At 39.4% G+C, this 17,246-nt stretch overlaps 1 protein-coding gene and 1 long non-coding RNA gene across 4 annotated transcripts in view; both read right to left on the reverse strand.

Annotated features, from left to right (window-relative positions):
* Window positions 1-1,958: 1,958 nt before the first annotated feature.
* On the reverse strand, window positions 1,959-4,028 carry LOC147330635 (uncharacterized). Of its 2 annotated transcripts, none has more exons than XR_015129098.1 (3): window positions 3,717-4,028; window positions 3,153-3,293; window positions 1,959-2,693 (listed from the first exon to the last, which is right to left on the reverse strand). It is a non-coding gene; the product is annotated as an uncharacterized LOC147330635 (long non-coding RNA). The 2 variants fall into 2 exon arrangements; XR_015129099.1 differs by having other exon boundaries at window positions 3,153-3,331.
* A 1,805-nt stretch (window positions 4,029-5,833) lies between these two features.
* The window catches only part of srgap3 (SLIT-ROBO Rho GTPase activating protein 3), a 56,167-nt gene continuing 44,754 nt past the window's right edge, over window positions 5,834-17,246 (reverse strand). The window contains exons 12-22 of one of the 2 annotated variants that reach the window (XM_086292351.1): window positions 16,920-16,950; window positions 16,549-16,609; window positions 15,881-15,958; window positions 15,644-15,778; window positions 15,138-15,243; window positions 14,144-14,371; window positions 13,891-13,964; window positions 11,310-11,490; window positions 11,037-11,186; window positions 10,634-10,943; window positions 5,834-9,459 (exon numbers count right to left, since the gene is read on the reverse strand). In XM_086292351.1, the coding sequence (XP_086148477.1) occupies window positions 9,013-9,459; window positions 10,634-10,943; window positions 11,037-11,186; window positions 11,310-11,490; window positions 13,891-13,964; window positions 14,144-14,371; window positions 15,138-15,243; window positions 15,644-15,778; window positions 15,881-15,958; window positions 16,549-16,609; window positions 16,920-16,950 (1,801 nt within the window). In that variant the 3' untranslated portion in view covers window positions 5,834-9,012. The remainder of the gene's footprint in view (window positions 9,460-10,633; window positions 10,944-11,036; window positions 11,187-11,309; window positions 11,491-13,890; window positions 13,965-14,143; window positions 14,372-15,137; window positions 15,244-15,643; window positions 15,779-15,880; window positions 15,959-16,548; window positions 16,610-16,919; window positions 16,951-17,246) is intronic. The other variant, XM_086292350.1, reaches the window with a different exon arrangement.

Here is a 17,246-nt window from a genome sequence, read left to right on the forward strand (position 1 = left end):
GTACATATTGCTTATTTTACAGCTATAAAAGAATCCACATGGAAATGTTGAATGAAATTAAAACTGGCTTTATTATTAGCATGAATGTTCTATGGCTCTTTACTATGGAACTCCAAAGTGTTCAAAATTAAATAAATAAATAGGTCAAGATGAAATAAATAACTATGTGAATAAATAAGACACAGATATGTAATGTGAGAATGATATTGTGAAATCATGGAACACATTTTGAAAACAATGCTCATTATTGTGAAATATATTGCATTCTGCTATATAAATTTACTTATTATTGTGAAATATTATTTCATGGTCATTATTTTTCACAATAACAGAGATTATTCCTGAGGCATTTTATTTATTTCCAGCCGTTTTTAGTCCAAAATGACCTTTTTTCAAAGTCAGTCTTTATTTCAAAATCCCGTTTTTCCCGATGGCCTATTTATTTCATAATGCGACTTTTCAGCAGAATGACTTTGTCTGTCAATCAATGTAAGTGGGCTGGACCTTTGCACCTATTGGCTTATCGTTTACCATCGACTAGTTTTCCTGGATACCGGCTCCGCGGACGGCTGCTACAGCTAGCAACAGCGTGCTAGGTCAAAAGTCACGGAGGATGGCGGACTGGTGTGAACTTCAGCCAGTTCTGCTCATTTAAGCAAATCAGAGAGGGATCATTTACCTGTAGATACTGTTTTGAGTCGTTTAGATGATGTTTCTGAAATGTCTGGATGATAATTGCTCTTCAAAATCTTAGCATCGATGACAGCATTGTCGAAGGTTTAAGAGCAATTCAGCACCGTGTTCGTTTGGAATACGCCGAGGAAGAAGTCTTCAAATGTTGGCCGTCCACGTCTAGAAATCCCGGTGCAGCACTCAGGACTTTAGTGCTGTCCGGGATAACCATCGGGGTAATTGCCGATACGTTTTCTGTGTCTCCGAGCACAATTAGGAGGGAAATGACGGAGGAAGGTCTAAGGTAAGTTTATGCTGTAATTGAGCACCTGTGTGATTCTGTACACAGCATTGTTTAGATGTTGACCTTAATTATGACGTTTGACAATGAATTATTATCGCTTACTTTTTTTTGTTACTGTCTAAACTAAGTGGGGCAGCTACGGCTAAAGCTATCGGCGCCATCTCGGCGTTGAGACACGTTTAGCAGTGTTAGCTGTTAGTGTGTTAACTCGGAGACTGGGGTCAGTGGAGCCTGTAGGAACCTTTTACACAGAGAGTAGACCCACCAGCTTTCCACAGTCTACTTACTTATCACATCTTGTTAGACAACAGGGTCATTAGTGCTTTAAATAGTACATAGTTGAATGTTTCATTGCTGTTTGCAGTTGATTGTTCTCTGATAATGCATAACAAGGTTGATGTTAAATAGCGAGTTTATTGAAATGGTTTTGTCTATTTCAGCAGCATTATAGATATCATACTTTCTCTGGTGTCTTCGGCAAAGCTAAAACAAGAATACATTTACATCCTTGGTTCTTTCAGCATTAATTGGAAAACTTTGAGATTTGCTGTGTGTCTCCCAAGCCATTCTTTTTTTATCCCACCTGTCAGGTATAGATGGCAATACTTTAAACAAAGTTAAATTTGTTATACCTGAAGAGAACCAATCCTGACCTAGAATGGGTGAATGAATAATTAGTTGGTAGCCAATGCCTAAGCAACTCACATAGGCCCTGGCAGACTCAATAAGTCCATCTAGGAACAGCTGCAGGAAACACCTCTTCAGTTTAGATTTAAAACATGTGCATGCTCTTTCAGGTTGATGAGGATTATGGTGTGGACTGGACAGGACAACATAATCGCTGCCCATCAAATGAGATCACCATTCCTGAGATTCAGCTCCCAGATGCACTGAATGAACAAGACCCTGCTGTGCTACCAATACTTCAAAATCACTTGTAGAAAGACATTATTACATTTAATCAGTTTCTATGTCAGGAGGATTTTTTTTTTTTTTTTTTTTTTTTTAATTTTTACAGCTTTGTAGCTAATACTGACTCAAAACAGCATAACCAATTTCATTTTCAACAAAACAGTGAGTGGCTATAAAACAGGATTTGTTTTATACAGCTGTCACTTTAATGATATTCATTTCTTGGTTGGATATACAGTACATGTCAACTCTGAGCAGATTTAATACAATGAACACAGTACAGTAGTGTAACATCTTAATTCAAATAATTTTTTCTAGAAATTTTTTTTGTATCAGTAGCGAGTATAAACAAAACATATTGTGTAATTTATAATGTACAGTGAACAACTGATTTTGATATCTGAACTCTTCATCAGTTTATATGAAAAAAGCCATAAATGCACACCTGTACTCTGTATTTTTCACTGTCAAGTGTATTAAAAAGAACTAGAACTCACTAGATTGTCCGTTTCTTTGAACACTGAGTACAGTAATGTGATGCAAGAAATAAGAAATGGTCTAATTTTACCATGTGGTTATGGAATCAATCGTAAACCAGACCAAAACCTGAGTCAGTAGAGTTGAGACACACCTGAATGTCCATTAGAAATGACTCATAGGTACAGTAGTGTGCAGGAAGACGTAGTACTTCAAAACCGGTGGAAGACTTTGGAAGATTGCTGTTGACCACTTCCACAGTCATTTCTCGGCAAGACTTCCCATCCTGTCCAAAACTTGATGAGGGCTTTTTGTTGTGCACAAGATGCTGCAACAGAAGATTGTTTTAAACTATAATGACATCCTATATTCATTATTTTGAATCTTTTATAGAGAAATACCATAAAAGATGACCACTTACATACAGGGCACCAGACATTTTTGCCCCACTCAAATTGCTGTTGTAGCTTTTATAGATATTTTTATGTTAACAAAGCTAAAAGTAGTCTACATACAATTCTAGTGCAACTGATAATGCCACCACTCTTATGTATTGCATGGAGCAAATAACAAAACAAAATTATACTATAGTGTAGAACTGGGCGATAGAACGATAACGATATGTATTGCGAAATAACTTTTTCTCAATAGAAAAATTAAACTATTGTGATAGACCTCACCGCTCTTGTCCTTTTATAAAAAATATATATATATCGTGATATGAAAAAATCTCATATCGCCCAGCTCTACTACTATTCAGATGTTAAAAGATGTGACCTGACCTTACCTCACAACAGGGAGCAGTCTCTGATTCCCTTGGTAAGAAAAGAGGAATGATGTCTGATCTTTCTGTCAGAAGCGGCCATACCATGGTTTCCTTAAGCCCTTTCCTCAGCTGCTTGACTTGACGACTTGTTTGTGTTATGACCTACAACGGTGAGACCAAACCAAAACTGAAGTTGGAGTCTGTAAAGTGACACACACTTTAAATGTTAAATATTTAAAGAACATCCACTATACTAGTAAAAGCATTTTCAAATTATACCCACTTACAAAATCACTACGTTGAACTAAAATTGCTTTCTTTTCTTTCACATAGATTACTTGTCTTCCATATTAGCACAGAAGATAAGCCACTTTAAAACAGTCATGAATAACTATTACCTACAACAATGTAAATAGTAATACAGACATTAACCCAGAAGACAATTATTTTCTCTTACCTAATTTATAGAATTCTTTGCTATGATAAAAAACAGTATTAAAAAAAATCTGTGACTAAACTGTTTAAAAAGCTCATATTTGGCAGACAGACAGACTAACCAAGCAATAATAACATATCGTTACTTACCCTGAACAGCGTTTCGTGGAGTGGAGCTAGCTGTGATAGCGTTAGCATTTGCTAACGTTAACCCTGTGCGGTTGTGATGAGAACTTGGACCAGGGACCACTTCATCTCCAGTACACTGCTGCAATACTCAGACTGAGGTGAAGACGTTCAATCTAAGCGGTTAGCAAGTTCTTTGAGTAACTCAGAAACGGACTTGTTTCCTGCAGCCATGCCCTTCACAAGAATTGATACACCTGTAACGTTATTCGCGCCCAGTGTTTTGCATTTGTCGGTGCCTTAAGTTTATTTTGAGCTGCATACTGCCGCCAGCTGCATAGGAGACGCATTGCACCATTGCTGCTTGCTGACTGCTTACTTAACATGTAAAGCTTATGACACTTTCTGTGCGGCAGAGTCTCCATCGCGTGGCCATTGAATGAACTACGAAATCTGGTTAACGGGCGGCATCATTTTTTAATTTTACATAAACCCCCTGCATTGCTGTTGAACTGTGAAAACAAAGATCATCCATCTGCAGTATTTGTCATCTGTCCCTCATTCATGGAGAACAGATGTGATTAGAGTTCAGGGAGCTTTTATATATAAATGGGTGACAGGAGGGTTGTGTTCTAATGTTTCTGGCATGGCAGAGGTTCACTTGTCTCTAGAAAGAACGATCACCGTCTGGTGATTCAAATCAAAGTGATGATTTGAATCATCACTTTGATTATTTAATTACGCATTTCAATCCTGATGGGTGTGGTCTCATCCACAATCACAATGCCCCAAACCCTGGAGTATTACAGATCTTCTAACAGTCTGAGTAAATCACAAAAATTAGATAATTACATGCAATGACTTTCACAGTCACGAGAGATTTTGGACCGACATGTTTTTAAGAGTTCTCCAATGCACTCATCAAAACACCAAATGCTGGAATATGTTTTGGGAGAATGGTGTTCATACCTCCAGCAGAGTTTCAGAAACAAGCTGGCCTAACATGTTGCTAAAATACTTTTTTGTTTACTTTAATTTATCATGCTTTTGTGATGTGATGTTTGTGTAAAGTTGGTCAGAAGGTCAGAAGGTTGCTTTGTAAGTGCGCATGCGCCATTAGCGTGCTGCCTGCTGTAACCCTAATTTCCTTCGGGATTAATAAAGTATTCTGATTCTGATGATTTTGCAGAATTAATAATAATAACAATAAAACATTCTTCACTGTGCACACACGGCAATCAAAATTGTACTTGATAAAAATACCTAAGCAGTGTCTCTAAACATAATGATTTTACTTTAACATGCCGTAGTACAGTTCCATGCTGTCCATTATATACTCAGTGCCACATCATTAGTTATATCCTGTTATGACAGGGTAGGACCCCTGTTCTCCTTCAGATCTGCTTTTATTATTTGTGGTGCACATTTAACGAGGTCCTAGAAACTTTTCTCAAAGATTTTGGTTCATATTGACATGATAGCATTACAGAGTTGATGCCATCTGACATCAACAAGACATTTTTTTATCAGGTGAAGTGATGCTTACTGGATATTTTCTCCTTTTCGGCACATTCTCTGTAAACCCTATAGATGGTTGTGTGGGAAAATCCCAGCAGATCATCAGTTTCCTACTTACTCAGACCAGCTCATCTAGCACCAACAACCACACCGTGTTCAAATCTGCTTTCTCCCCTATTCTGATGCTCAGTTTGAACTTCAGCAGGTCATCTGGACTCTATATGTTTAAATGCACTGATTTGCTGCCATGTGATTGGCTGATTAGACATCTGTGCTGTAAACTTAAACAGGTGTGCCGAAAAAAACCCCATGGTTTATGCATACTGTAACATTGTGGCTCCGAATTGAATAGAAACTTCAAGCTGGAGGTCGTTTTTTTTTTTTTTTTAAATTGCTGAATAGTTTAATGTGTAACACTAGATCATATTTTCTGAGTTTTTTTGAGAAGTTGTATGTACCTCAATATTACACTTACAGTAATGTTTAGCCTTGACAAGGTTTCCCATTAAAGATGTATGGCTATTTCAAGACAGAAGACAAACATCTCTCTGATTACGTTCTTTGTTTTGTTTTGTTTTGTTTTTCTTTTCAAGCATCAAAACCAGTGACTCAGAAAGTCTGGATGACAGAGCAATAATGGTTTTTATTTGGATGCAGGAGTTTTCAACATCCAGTCAGTGGCATGATGTACGTTACATCACAGGTTTCAACCCACCAGACACTCACCAACAAACAGCATCACCAGACAAACAATTAAAGAGAAAGTAAACAGCGTGACAGCAACTCACACTCCGGTCCTCCGATGAGGCCATATTCTGTTCTCATACTGGGATTTTCTTCTTGATTAATAGCTTGCTGTCTTCTCTTGTCACCAGACTATCAGTGTAACCCATTTAAGCACACATTCCAGAAAAGAAAATGGCACTGTAACATCACATGTAGGGACTGATGAGAGTGCACCAAGTGCCTTTATAACCTCTCATGTAGAGGGTCCATATGAGTCCATCTGGCAGCGATGTTTTTTTGAAAGGGAAGGAGCAAAATGGCAAGAATTAAAGGCTCAACCACAGCACAGGCAGTTCACAGGGAAACCCCCAAAAAGTAAAGGAGATGATTCTACCGAGCTCTGCCAGTAAATTACGTATACAGTAGTTCTTATAGCTCCTGATCTTCAGGTCTCACCCAAGCACAGACGAGCAGTTCAATGATTTTATACACAATATAACACTTATGTTGGCCTGACTACTGAGTAGCAAGAGAAAATAAAGATTAAAAGAAGGCAACATCAGTTTATAATAAACATGACAACTAACCACATATCACAGTTAAAAAAGTAAAAAAGTAAAAGTTCAATAAAAATTGATGTTGTGCACAAAAGGCACTCAAATCTTCTGCTCCACTTATATTCTATAAATAAAAACAAAACAAAAAATAATAATCTACCTAAATGTAATTTATTTCCCCCCTTTTAAATTGAATTGTGTGCTTTCTTCATATTTTAATAACAGAAGCGTTTTGTAACATTAACTTCATATACTGTAGATCAACTGGTGCAAAACTAATAACCAGGTTAATAAGATGTTAAAACTAGAAGGATTCATTAAACCATTGCGATGATTCTGGATCATAATGCCCATCGAGAGCAATAGCCTCCGCTTGCTTATGCAATACCAGCAGGAACCAGCAGAGGGGGTGACAGCACTGTGTACGTTTAAATGCTATATCAACTTTATTCTGGCTGTACTAGCTCTCTGTTCTTACTAATCCTTCCACCCTGTACTTTTGTATATAGGTAAATAATTTGATAGTCGAAAAGCAAACAATACACCAACAACAAGCGAGTATTTTCATTTTACATCAGGTGTCTGCATTTGACAGGGAAACTGTGATTTCAATGCGAATAATTTTTGTTAGATTCGATGCATTTTTGTTATTTTGCTTTTGTTCAATCAGGCGTTGTTAGTTCTTGTTCACTTCTGATCTAGCAACAGTTATGAGTATCTTAATTCATCACTCTCAACCCACGTAAATACTAAGGGCAGTTACTTAGTCCAATTTTTAATTAAGTTGTGCGTTTCACCAAGCCAAGGCACCACATACCGTCGAGTCCCACATTACAGCGCAAGACATGCAGAACAGAGCAGGCTCTTTGGGATGCGGATTACAGGGTCTTTAGATTACAGCTGTCAGGATGACAAGAGGTACAGTAGATATAAATACTTAAATGTTCTTCTTTAGATTTCTTCCAACTAAGAGTACGAGTCTACAATCTGAGTGTATCGGTAACCATAGACAATCTATCATGTAAAAGGCAGAAAGAAGGAGGCCGTTCTGATGACTGCACGTTAACACATCTAGTTCTCCAGCTTTTCTGGGTGAGCACAGCATTTTCAGTGTGAAAGAGGAACCATCAGAAGTTTCACTGTTTCTTTCATAATACTAAAAATCACCCAAATATGACTTGAACCTGAAAACCTTTTGCGAACTGAGAAGAGACTGAAAGATATGTCAAAAACATACTTTGTGTTGTTTCCAGCAGCAATTAGTGGTCTATAGTTCACATGAGTACCATTTGAACAGTACTATGGTGAATGATGATCTGAACTCTTTGTTTTCTTTTCTTTTTTTTCAGTCAAAATGTTTGAACTTTACCGGAAATGATAAAAAGGTGGTTCAGAATCCTTACAAGTGCCATTCATATCAACCCTTTACGACATTTCATATTAACCTGTACACAAATAACACTTACAAATTACTAGCTATATATTATGTACAAGTTTACCACAGGATTCCTACATTAGTTGGTGCATTATTCTTCTGCATTCCATACACAGCAACTAGAAAAACAAAATAAAATATGGAAACAGCCGTGTTACATCTGTCCGCTGTTCAACCATGCGTGATGGTAGAGGCTGACTTATTTTACTCTAGTACTGATTAGTAATTTCTAAGACTTCACAGATCATCTTCATGCCAAGATGCTCCATCTTTTGCAGCGAAACCCACACGAAAAGTCAATGTATGGTGGCAAGGCATTATTTTTTTTTAATATGTGGGCATCTGAATCCTGATTTTAGTTTTTCATTCTTGTGGATCAGAGTTTAAAGTCATATGGATTTCTTAGAATTAGCAAGCTTGTTCACAGATCATTTCATTGCAAGTCTCCTTTCAGTGATGCAACTTTCCCTTATTTTCCCCAATCTGTGCATGCAGGAATAAATTTCACTGTTATGTTGCTGAAGATCCAATGTATTATAATACAAACAGAAAGGATGTTTATTTCAAGTAACTTTGTATTTACAGCCATAAGGCCTTTGCCCAAAATGGACAAACGGACATATTTTTACGCCTGAACAACTGCCGACGTGAGGCGTTTTCACATAAGAGGAGGGACTGAAAGATTGGCTGGACTGGATATGTGATGGGCAGAAAACCAAATTTCACACAAGTATTGCTTTACTTGCATTCATTGCATCTCTGAAACAAGAACATGGCCACAGACTTTTGTTAAAACTGAGGTATAACTGAAATACACGTATTCCTATACACATTTAGTCTAGTTAAATCAAGTTTCAAAGAGAGCTGAGCTTTATCACACCTCTACAGCTTCTGCCACTGCTTTATTACCATGGTAACATACTTTAGAAGCTTTAGTGGCATCCTTTATATACGAATTAAGTCAAGCAAAAAACAGACAGGAGTATATCCATATCTGGTTTGCACACATCAACATCTGTTTCCATAAGCTTTTCTCCCACTTGGAAAGCTTCACAGGCCTCTTGCCTACAAGCTTCCACCTTTGCTACATGGTACCAGACTTATCTCCGCCATCACCGGAAATATTCACATTGGAACCCGCAGATGCATTGTTACTCGGAAACATCTTCTCAGTGGGAGTCACAGCTGGACTGCCGACCCCTGAAGAGCTGGAGCTGCTTGAGCGGTGCTGCGTTGGAGGAGGTCGGACTGGTCTCATGGGCGGGGGGCGTAACTGTGCTCCAGCCAGCCGGGCAGAGAGAGCCGGTTTAAAGGTGGTCATCATCTCAGATGTTGAGCTGCTACTGCGCCGCATGGCAGCATCTGGATCACGGATCATAATGGTGTGCAGTGGACTCCCGGGCTCTGAGCTAACCGGATTCTTCATTGGCTCCAGTGTGTCCAAGACAACATCGGGAGCCTGTTTAACGGTGTTTTGGCGCTCCAGCTCCCGCAGCTCATGAAGTGCCGTATTCATAGTCTTCTCTATGTCCTGAAGAAACGAAAAAAGCAGAGAAATCAGAAATAAAAGCCAGGACTCCACTGCGTTACCTAAAAAAGTTTTGTTTAACACGGTTTACAAAAAGCTTAGTTATCATGTCGAATATATTTATATTTCCATAAAATGGCTTAAACATACCACTGTTATTGTCCTGTTTATATTCATACTGGGTAGAAAAAAAACTCAAGATGGTGGCGCGTGCATCATGCGAGGCCCAGCATCTCTTCGGATTTTGCAAATTAGCTGTGTTGTATATACGTAGCACATCTGTATATTTGTTCACAGTACATCTGTATATCTGCCCCTCTGTATAGCAATACAGATCATCTGTATATTGGTACATGTATATACATCAGCACATCTGTACATTTGCCCATAGACCCTAATACTAATCCTAACTTTATTAGTTATTCCAAACCCTTTGAAAAACTGACCCTTCCTGAATTCTAAAGCAAGCTTATTTATGCACTGGTTAGCAAATGAAGAGAACCTGGATCAAGGCCAGCAGTGTGCTCTAGCTTCGGTTTCAGAGATACAGGTCTACCTGAGTGCAACAATATCAAACATGGATGTTGGCTACAGTGATGTCATCCATTGTGAAGTATCAGTACCTATCAGGAAGTATCAAGCTTTTCCGCCGTCGCCATCTTGCTAGCAAAAACTAGATATGATGAGGATTAGTGGGTCTGACTGTGAAACCGCATGCTAGTTGGCTAACAACTTGTGATTAACAACTCCTTAGCCAATGAGCTTGTGGTTTCATACCACAAATAATCCTCCATTTGGAAAGATGGCATAATGAAGATTTTTTTCCCAACATGAGCCAAAGTGAGTGACTGAACTCGTAAATTCAGAAGAAAAGTGTTCACATAGGTTAGGACAGAAAGCCTTTTTCTTGTAGACTTCTATAATAGCAAACGTCTTTTTGCAATCTAAGCTATCGCCATCTGGTGGCTGTCAGACAGACACAGGTTTAATGCACTTTGGCATTGGCTTCATTTTTTCTAACCAGGTAGTTACGTCCATGTTTTATACTCTATACAGTCACATCTCCTGCTCTCAGACAAGCTTCCCTGTCAACTGTTCTCACTTGTACCCTATTAATGTTTGAGACAAGAGACATACTCTGTGAATTAAAATTTAAAACTGTTTATTTTAGTCTTACCTCTGCCAGAGCCTCAGTGTCTAGTGATTTGTGGTCCCCCAGGCTGCTGTGGCGAGTGGTCCCTGGCACTGGCCTTAGTGGGTGGCCCTCAGGATAGCCCTTCCTATCTGGATAGTTTATGCTTCCTGCACTGCCAAAGGTACCAAGGCGCCTTTTTTCTGGGCTCTCCATGCGGCCTTTGCTGATGGATACCTTGTGAGGGCTGCTAGGACAGGCTGCAGCCCGTGGTGGAGTGTCAGGCACTCTTGTTGGGCTCTGGGTGTCTGTTCGGCGACGTGGGATTGCTGCTCCATCAGATCGCAACCTGACCCTGCAGACATGGATCAGATCATATCAACTGTCAAGAAAATGTCTCAACATTACAAACACTTGAAAAATGAAAGGTGTTTATTTTTAAATGTACCTCCCCATGACTCCTCCAAAGTTGTAATCCGGTGATTGCTCGCATGGTGATGGGACATCGTTTTTGGATGAACCCTTATCTTCCAGCAACGGTCCACTGCTGGCTTCACTATCTGCTTTCTGGCTGAGGTTATCTGAGAACGCATCATCTCTGAAAGAGCAGATTCAGGTGCACTAAGAATAAGCTATGGATGCAGACTACAACAAATACAAAGGGCTTACAGTACTTAACACAAGATAAAGAACTACTAAAGCTCAGTCTGTTGGCACGTACAGGTCTTGTACTACGATGTACTGATGAGGGATGAGGCCATCCACGCCATTGTGACGGCCTTCCCACCAGTCTTCAGATGCTCTGTGATACAGAAGCAGGGAGGCTCCCTTCTTGAAGGACAGCTCCCTGGGACTGCGTCCCACATAGTCAAATTTGGCAATGGCCTCAATCTGTTCCACTTCTGAAAGAAACAAACAAGAAAGTAAGCATGAAAAAACGAATCAAAGTGGACACAGCATGATTAGTCATACCACGAGACAGACAGCACTGTGTAAGCTGTATCTCATAGCTCTTTTTTCTGTGGCAAATCCCTCAAACAGGCACGTTTCCTTTATATCAACTTTATTACTTGTGTATGTGGGCTGTAAAAATACAAACTGAAGCACATATTATGTTTTCTAACATTTCTTGGTTGCTTCAATAGTAATTGAACTGGAGAGTTTGATTTGATTTGAAAGGTGGATTTCAAAAGGCCAGTAGGGTCAGTCAGAGTTCACTGTGTGTTGAACAGGAATCATCTATGAGCCAGAAAACCTGCAAGTGTACTTTTATTTTGAAAACCCATTAGAGGTGTGTCTGAGTGTTACAGAAGAGAGCACAAGACAAAGTTGAAAAGCAGCTTTGTTCATGTTTTATTTCAACTATAAGGACACTGTCATTGCAGCGCGTGTAAGAACTATATTTTAATTTCTTAAATTAAACCTGACGCATTGCCACAGGAGACAAACTGCAAAAACACAGCACTTCACTCCCAATACTAAGGCCAGCAGGAGAATAACTTGCATCAGGAAACCAGCCTTTGGTCTTACCAAGTAAGAAAAGCACCAAAAGAGCCAACAACACAGATGAATGTCACAGATAGTTGTTGTCACCGAGAGGAGATATGATTCTCTGTTTTACCTGCGTTTTGGCTTACGTGCCTGCCCTGATTATGGATTCAAAGCTAAGAGTGGGAAATACTACACAAAGGAGAAAGTCTCAGGAGAGTTGCTGACTAATGCTGAACAAAGAACAAGCATGAGAGCAGGGGGTGGGGTGGCCAGACACACACATACGCACACACAAATAGATCAAAGAGGCAGTGCTGCATGCCAATACTCTTTACTCAACTTGCCTTCAGCTTCAAACATCACTTAAGCTGTTGTGATCAGAAGCCGCTGCAGCTCAAGCCTCGCTCACCTCTCAGTCAAAAGCACTAATAAAAAAGGTCAGGCTATATTTAAGACTTTCTGATCCACAAACAATTCTAAAATCCCACATTCTTATATGTCTTGTGTGAAATCCTTGTTATACACATGTTTAAAATGTGAATTGCTTAGCAAACGACCAGTATATCTGTTTTTAAAAATAGTTGTCTCTGGAGCAATAGAATAATAGTTAACCACAACAAGTCTAAAACTACCATCTACCACAATGTGAGAGAATGATAACGTTATGCTGAAGTTCTGAATTTAACTACAGACACAAGACCACAGTTCAGATGGCCACTAACATCAGAGCTAAATGAAAATAACAGCTCTGCCATTTATAGGTAGGTTTATACGCTGTATAGGCATAGAGGTAGCCTGACTGCTTACAGCGGTTTGCAAGTCTTCACTGGCCCTTATTTCTTTGCTTTGCTACAAAAATGGAAAAAAGGTGCAGCGATTTATTGAAAAATGCAAACATGCATGGAGATATAGTGTATAAAGCAAGAACAGAGCTTAAAGGTCAATATTTGATTTGACCACCTTTACTCTTCAGCACAGCCTGACCTCTCTTATTGTAAATTCTCTTTAGGTAATTTTCAGGAATAGTTCTCCGGGGTTCTTGATGGACATACAAAGCTCTTCTTTGGATTTTGGCTGTCTTTTGTTCTGTTCTCTGTCATGATGATCCCACAATGCTTCAATAATGTGAAGGTCCAGGCTCTGGGGAGGCCAATCTGTGACTGATGGCGTTCCACTGGTGTTTTTCTATCCAGATAGGTTTGTACTGCATTGGCAGTGTGTTTGGGATCATAACCATGCTGAAAAATTAAGCTGTTGCCAATCAGACTTTTTCCAGATGGTATTGCACGGTGGATCAAAATCTGATGGTACTTTCTAGTTTTCATAATCCCCCAACACCATCAGGTAGCCTCAAATCATGACAGAGCCTCCACCGTGTTTTACATACGGCTATAGACACTGTTGTACCTCTCTATACTGATGACAGTCTTTCTTTTTAAATGATTTTTTTGTGGATTTATCATTCCTTAAGACCCTTTGCCATTGATTTTTAGTCCAGTTCTTGTGTAATGTGGCATAGCTCAGCTTTTTCTCCGTCTTCCTTCCTTAAGAATGGCTTCTTGATAGCCTCTCTCTCACAACAATAATGCAGATGTTCAGCAGGAGGATAATTTTTTATGTTCAACACCTTAGTTTGGTATGTTGGCACACAGCAGTAAACAAAAGGCTGAAAAGGCTGATGGGTATTCTCTTAGTTATAAAGGTATTAGGTCCTAAAGCCTTTTATAGTAATTCAAGTGGTGGCCTGTTACTGTTGGTCAGTGGGAGAAAAATTATTACGAGGCCTTTAATAAAAAAAGGAAGCGACTAACCCTCATCACTGGTGTGTGGTTCTGTCCCATTATCAGCCTCATCAATGGTTCCTGGTTCACTGTGTGGACTGTCACTAGAGAAACAAAAACAGACCAGAAAGACATTAATATGTAGATAAAAAAATATGAAAAAATCATGTTTGTACAGTGAATTTGTTAATTTACTGTCACAATTCAGCCTTAAAATCAATGCAAAACAGAGCTGAACACACTATAGTATCACATACGTATTACACTGTACCACAATACCTACCAATACTCTTCGCCCCCTGTCATGCACTTCTCATAGACTGGGCCATCCAGCTCTCGTTGACTTGGAAAGATGACTTCATTGTGGCTAATTATAGTCTTGATGACTTCGTTAACATGAGCTTGACATGCTACAGGATCCTGGCCATCTGGGATGGGCATCAGAGTTGGACCAAAGCAGATAGCTAAATTGTATGGATCCATCATGTTCTCGTCACTGTACTGTGAAAGACTGACGGACGGCACAGGACAGAAGTCACAATTTTTTGTTATGTATGCAAACTGTACATCTATTTAGCTAAAACCTTATTGATAACCAAACAACATAAATATGTGCTAATCTGATTATTAAGATTCATCAGTTCATTTAGAAACGATTCAATTTCTCTTTCTATTTTGTCTATTTTGACAGAATTTGCAGTAGCAGATACGTCTCTTAGGGCGTCACTGGCTTCACCTGATTTCAGTCCTTATGTACAGTCATCACTGCAGCTTACTTGAAAAACATTTTGATCAGTCAACCTCTCCAAGGAATCAACTTACACCGCACAGCCCACTCTTAATAACGAAGTCATCGAGTCATCAAAAGGAAATCATCAAGAGGAAGCCATAATAAATGTCTACTTGAACATTGTACTTAAGCTGAGGTTGAGCAGCATCATTGCAGTTCATATGGCTCCAACAAATTTGACAATTAAATCAGCTAAATTCAGTAAAAGGAGCACAGAAAACATCTATTATCAGAAGAAAGGTTTCTTATTCCAATATGGAAACCTATAAATAACTTCTAAAACACTGATATAGTAATAAATACCATGTCTTATTTTAAATACACTTTTGTTTTGTCTATACTTTTTTCCATATTGTATGCCTATTCTGTAATTTTCATATTAGTAAAGGTGTAAGATTCAGTGTCATATCCTGGTGCTTAAGCAACCGCCGAACTCATCTTTTTACACTGTTTTGGGAGACCCAAAGCAGTGAAATGTGTGACTCACTGGTTAAGGAAAGCAAAAAGATATCTCATGACGATTATGATGGTCCGAGGAAGAGTGACAATAATCTGCTGGATGTGGTGTGCTCTCTCAGCTTCAGACTCCAGCTCTGAAAGACAGAAACAGAGACGTTTAAAGATGCTGCACTGAAAAAAAAGAGAGACACAAACTGCAGCTACAGTGCCAAGGCAAAAAGTGGTGGAGATTCTGAAAATGGTTTTTGACAATTTAATATGCCGCCTCATGCATTTCACCAGCCCAAAGCCACAGTGAGTGATCACATTATTTGAAACAGTGGAGAAATTATCCTGTGGTGAACTTGCACGTGGCACAGTTATGTGGCCTGCACCCCAAAGCAGAAAGCACTGGTGTTACTGTTAGACTGCTTCCACGTGCAGCACGGCATGACTTTCTCTAGTCCAATAAAGCTAAACATCTACCTATCACTGTGTTTTCTCTTTTCTGTGAAGGTGAGTGAAAAACGCTTGAAGCAAGGTCTGTTAACTCACTGATAGTAGAGATGAAATCCAGGAAACGCTCCTTTGGGAAGAGCGGGTTCTCGAGTCCTCTGAAGTACAGCTTCAGGACGCCTGCCACTGAGTTTATATCATGCTCATTCTGATCATCAATCAAGGGATCCTCACCTAATTAAGAAACACACGAGTGCTTTCAGCGGCAGCATTTGTTGAACTGAAAAACGTATCAAGGTAGTTCATCCCACAGATCATGTTGAAATATTGACTAACCTCTCTCAAATGAGTTTTTAATATCATTGACCTCCACCTGCGATCCTGGCACACGAAATATGCCTTGCTGCTGCAAACCTGAAAGAAATACAACCCAGAATTTACTGAATTAGAGTTACGCTAGCTGCCATTATCTCCAAAACCACTGCCAGCTTCTTTGAAAGCCCACTGGAAACACATAACACAGAGCAGGAAATGTAATCTAGTCATAAAGGGAGATGCATATTTTTCCAGCAGAGGGCCCCTCAGTGAGTCTGCACCATATGGTTCCAGTTAGAGGGTTCTAATCAGTTTTCTGTAGTTTCATTAGGTCCAGATCCAGGGGAAAGGCCTGCAGGCTAAACCAACGAGCTGAAGACAGATGTGAAAGGTAGACAGGGAGGAGTTATGGGCGGTGGGGGTGAGTTGGCTGAACTTACTAAACAAAGACCAATGGGACTTTCAAAACTCTCAGTGTGTGACCTATTGTTATGAGCCTGCGAAATCACTGGTAAGCAGCTGAGTGCTGCGGTGGCGAGCAGAGCAAGCTTCTACCAGCATCTATTTGTGAAAATAGACTGCTGATGTCTCTTCTTGTAAGTCTAAAGAAGTTTTCAAAGGACTTTACTTTACAGTTCACTCTCGTTATTTTTGCCCCATCACGCAGAAGGGCTTGATGAAAGACTTACCATATAGATTGATGTATCTGATACAGCTTTCAACAACAAGTGGAATTGGTTGACCTGAATCCTGAAAAGAAAAGAAATAAATACATTATGAATTTTTGCTTTTATACGGATCTAATAAGTGATATCTATCTATCTATCTATCTATCTATCTATCTATCTATCTATCTATCTATCTATCTATCTATCTATCTATCACATAGTATAATAACAAAAAAGCAAAACATGACAAGACAGAAGTAGTCTAATACCAAAAACTGCACAAACAGTTGTGAAGACTTATAGCATGCAGGTAGAGCAGAAGCAGCAGCAAATGAATGGCTACTATTAGTTCGGAAGTTTTAGTTTGTCATGTTCCCTCACTATGGCAGTACCTGAATGCGGGCGCGGGCATTCCTTCTTCCTCTGGGACAGAAAGCAGCAAAGCACAGAAGAAGAAGAGGAAGAAGGGTCAACAAAAAGGTTAGAAAAGCTCAACTGAGTCCTTTGCAAGTTAAAAGCAAATTACAGGGACTGGTCATAACACAGCCTTAGAAATGCAGTAAGGATTGGGTGCAGTGAGGGACAAAGCAGACATACTGCTGACTCCTGCCTCAGTCCAACAAAAAAAAGAAAGAAAGAAAAAAAGCCAGAGATGGTAAATTGTTCTGGAAGGAAATAAAGAGACAGCTGACTGACGCTCTGTCTGTCTGCACCACCAG

The sequence above is a fragment of the Aulonocara sp. 'chitande type north' Nkhata Bay genome, linkage group LG5 (assembly GCF_057382095.1).
Source record: "Aulonocara sp. 'chitande type north' Nkhata Bay isolate Kocher_YH1m ecotype deep benthic linkage group LG5, A_spYH_male_GT1.1, whole genome shotgun sequence".
Taxonomy (NCBI): Eukaryota; Metazoa; Chordata; class Actinopteri; order Cichliformes; family Cichlidae; genus Aulonocara; species Aulonocara sp. 'chitande type north' Nkhata Bay.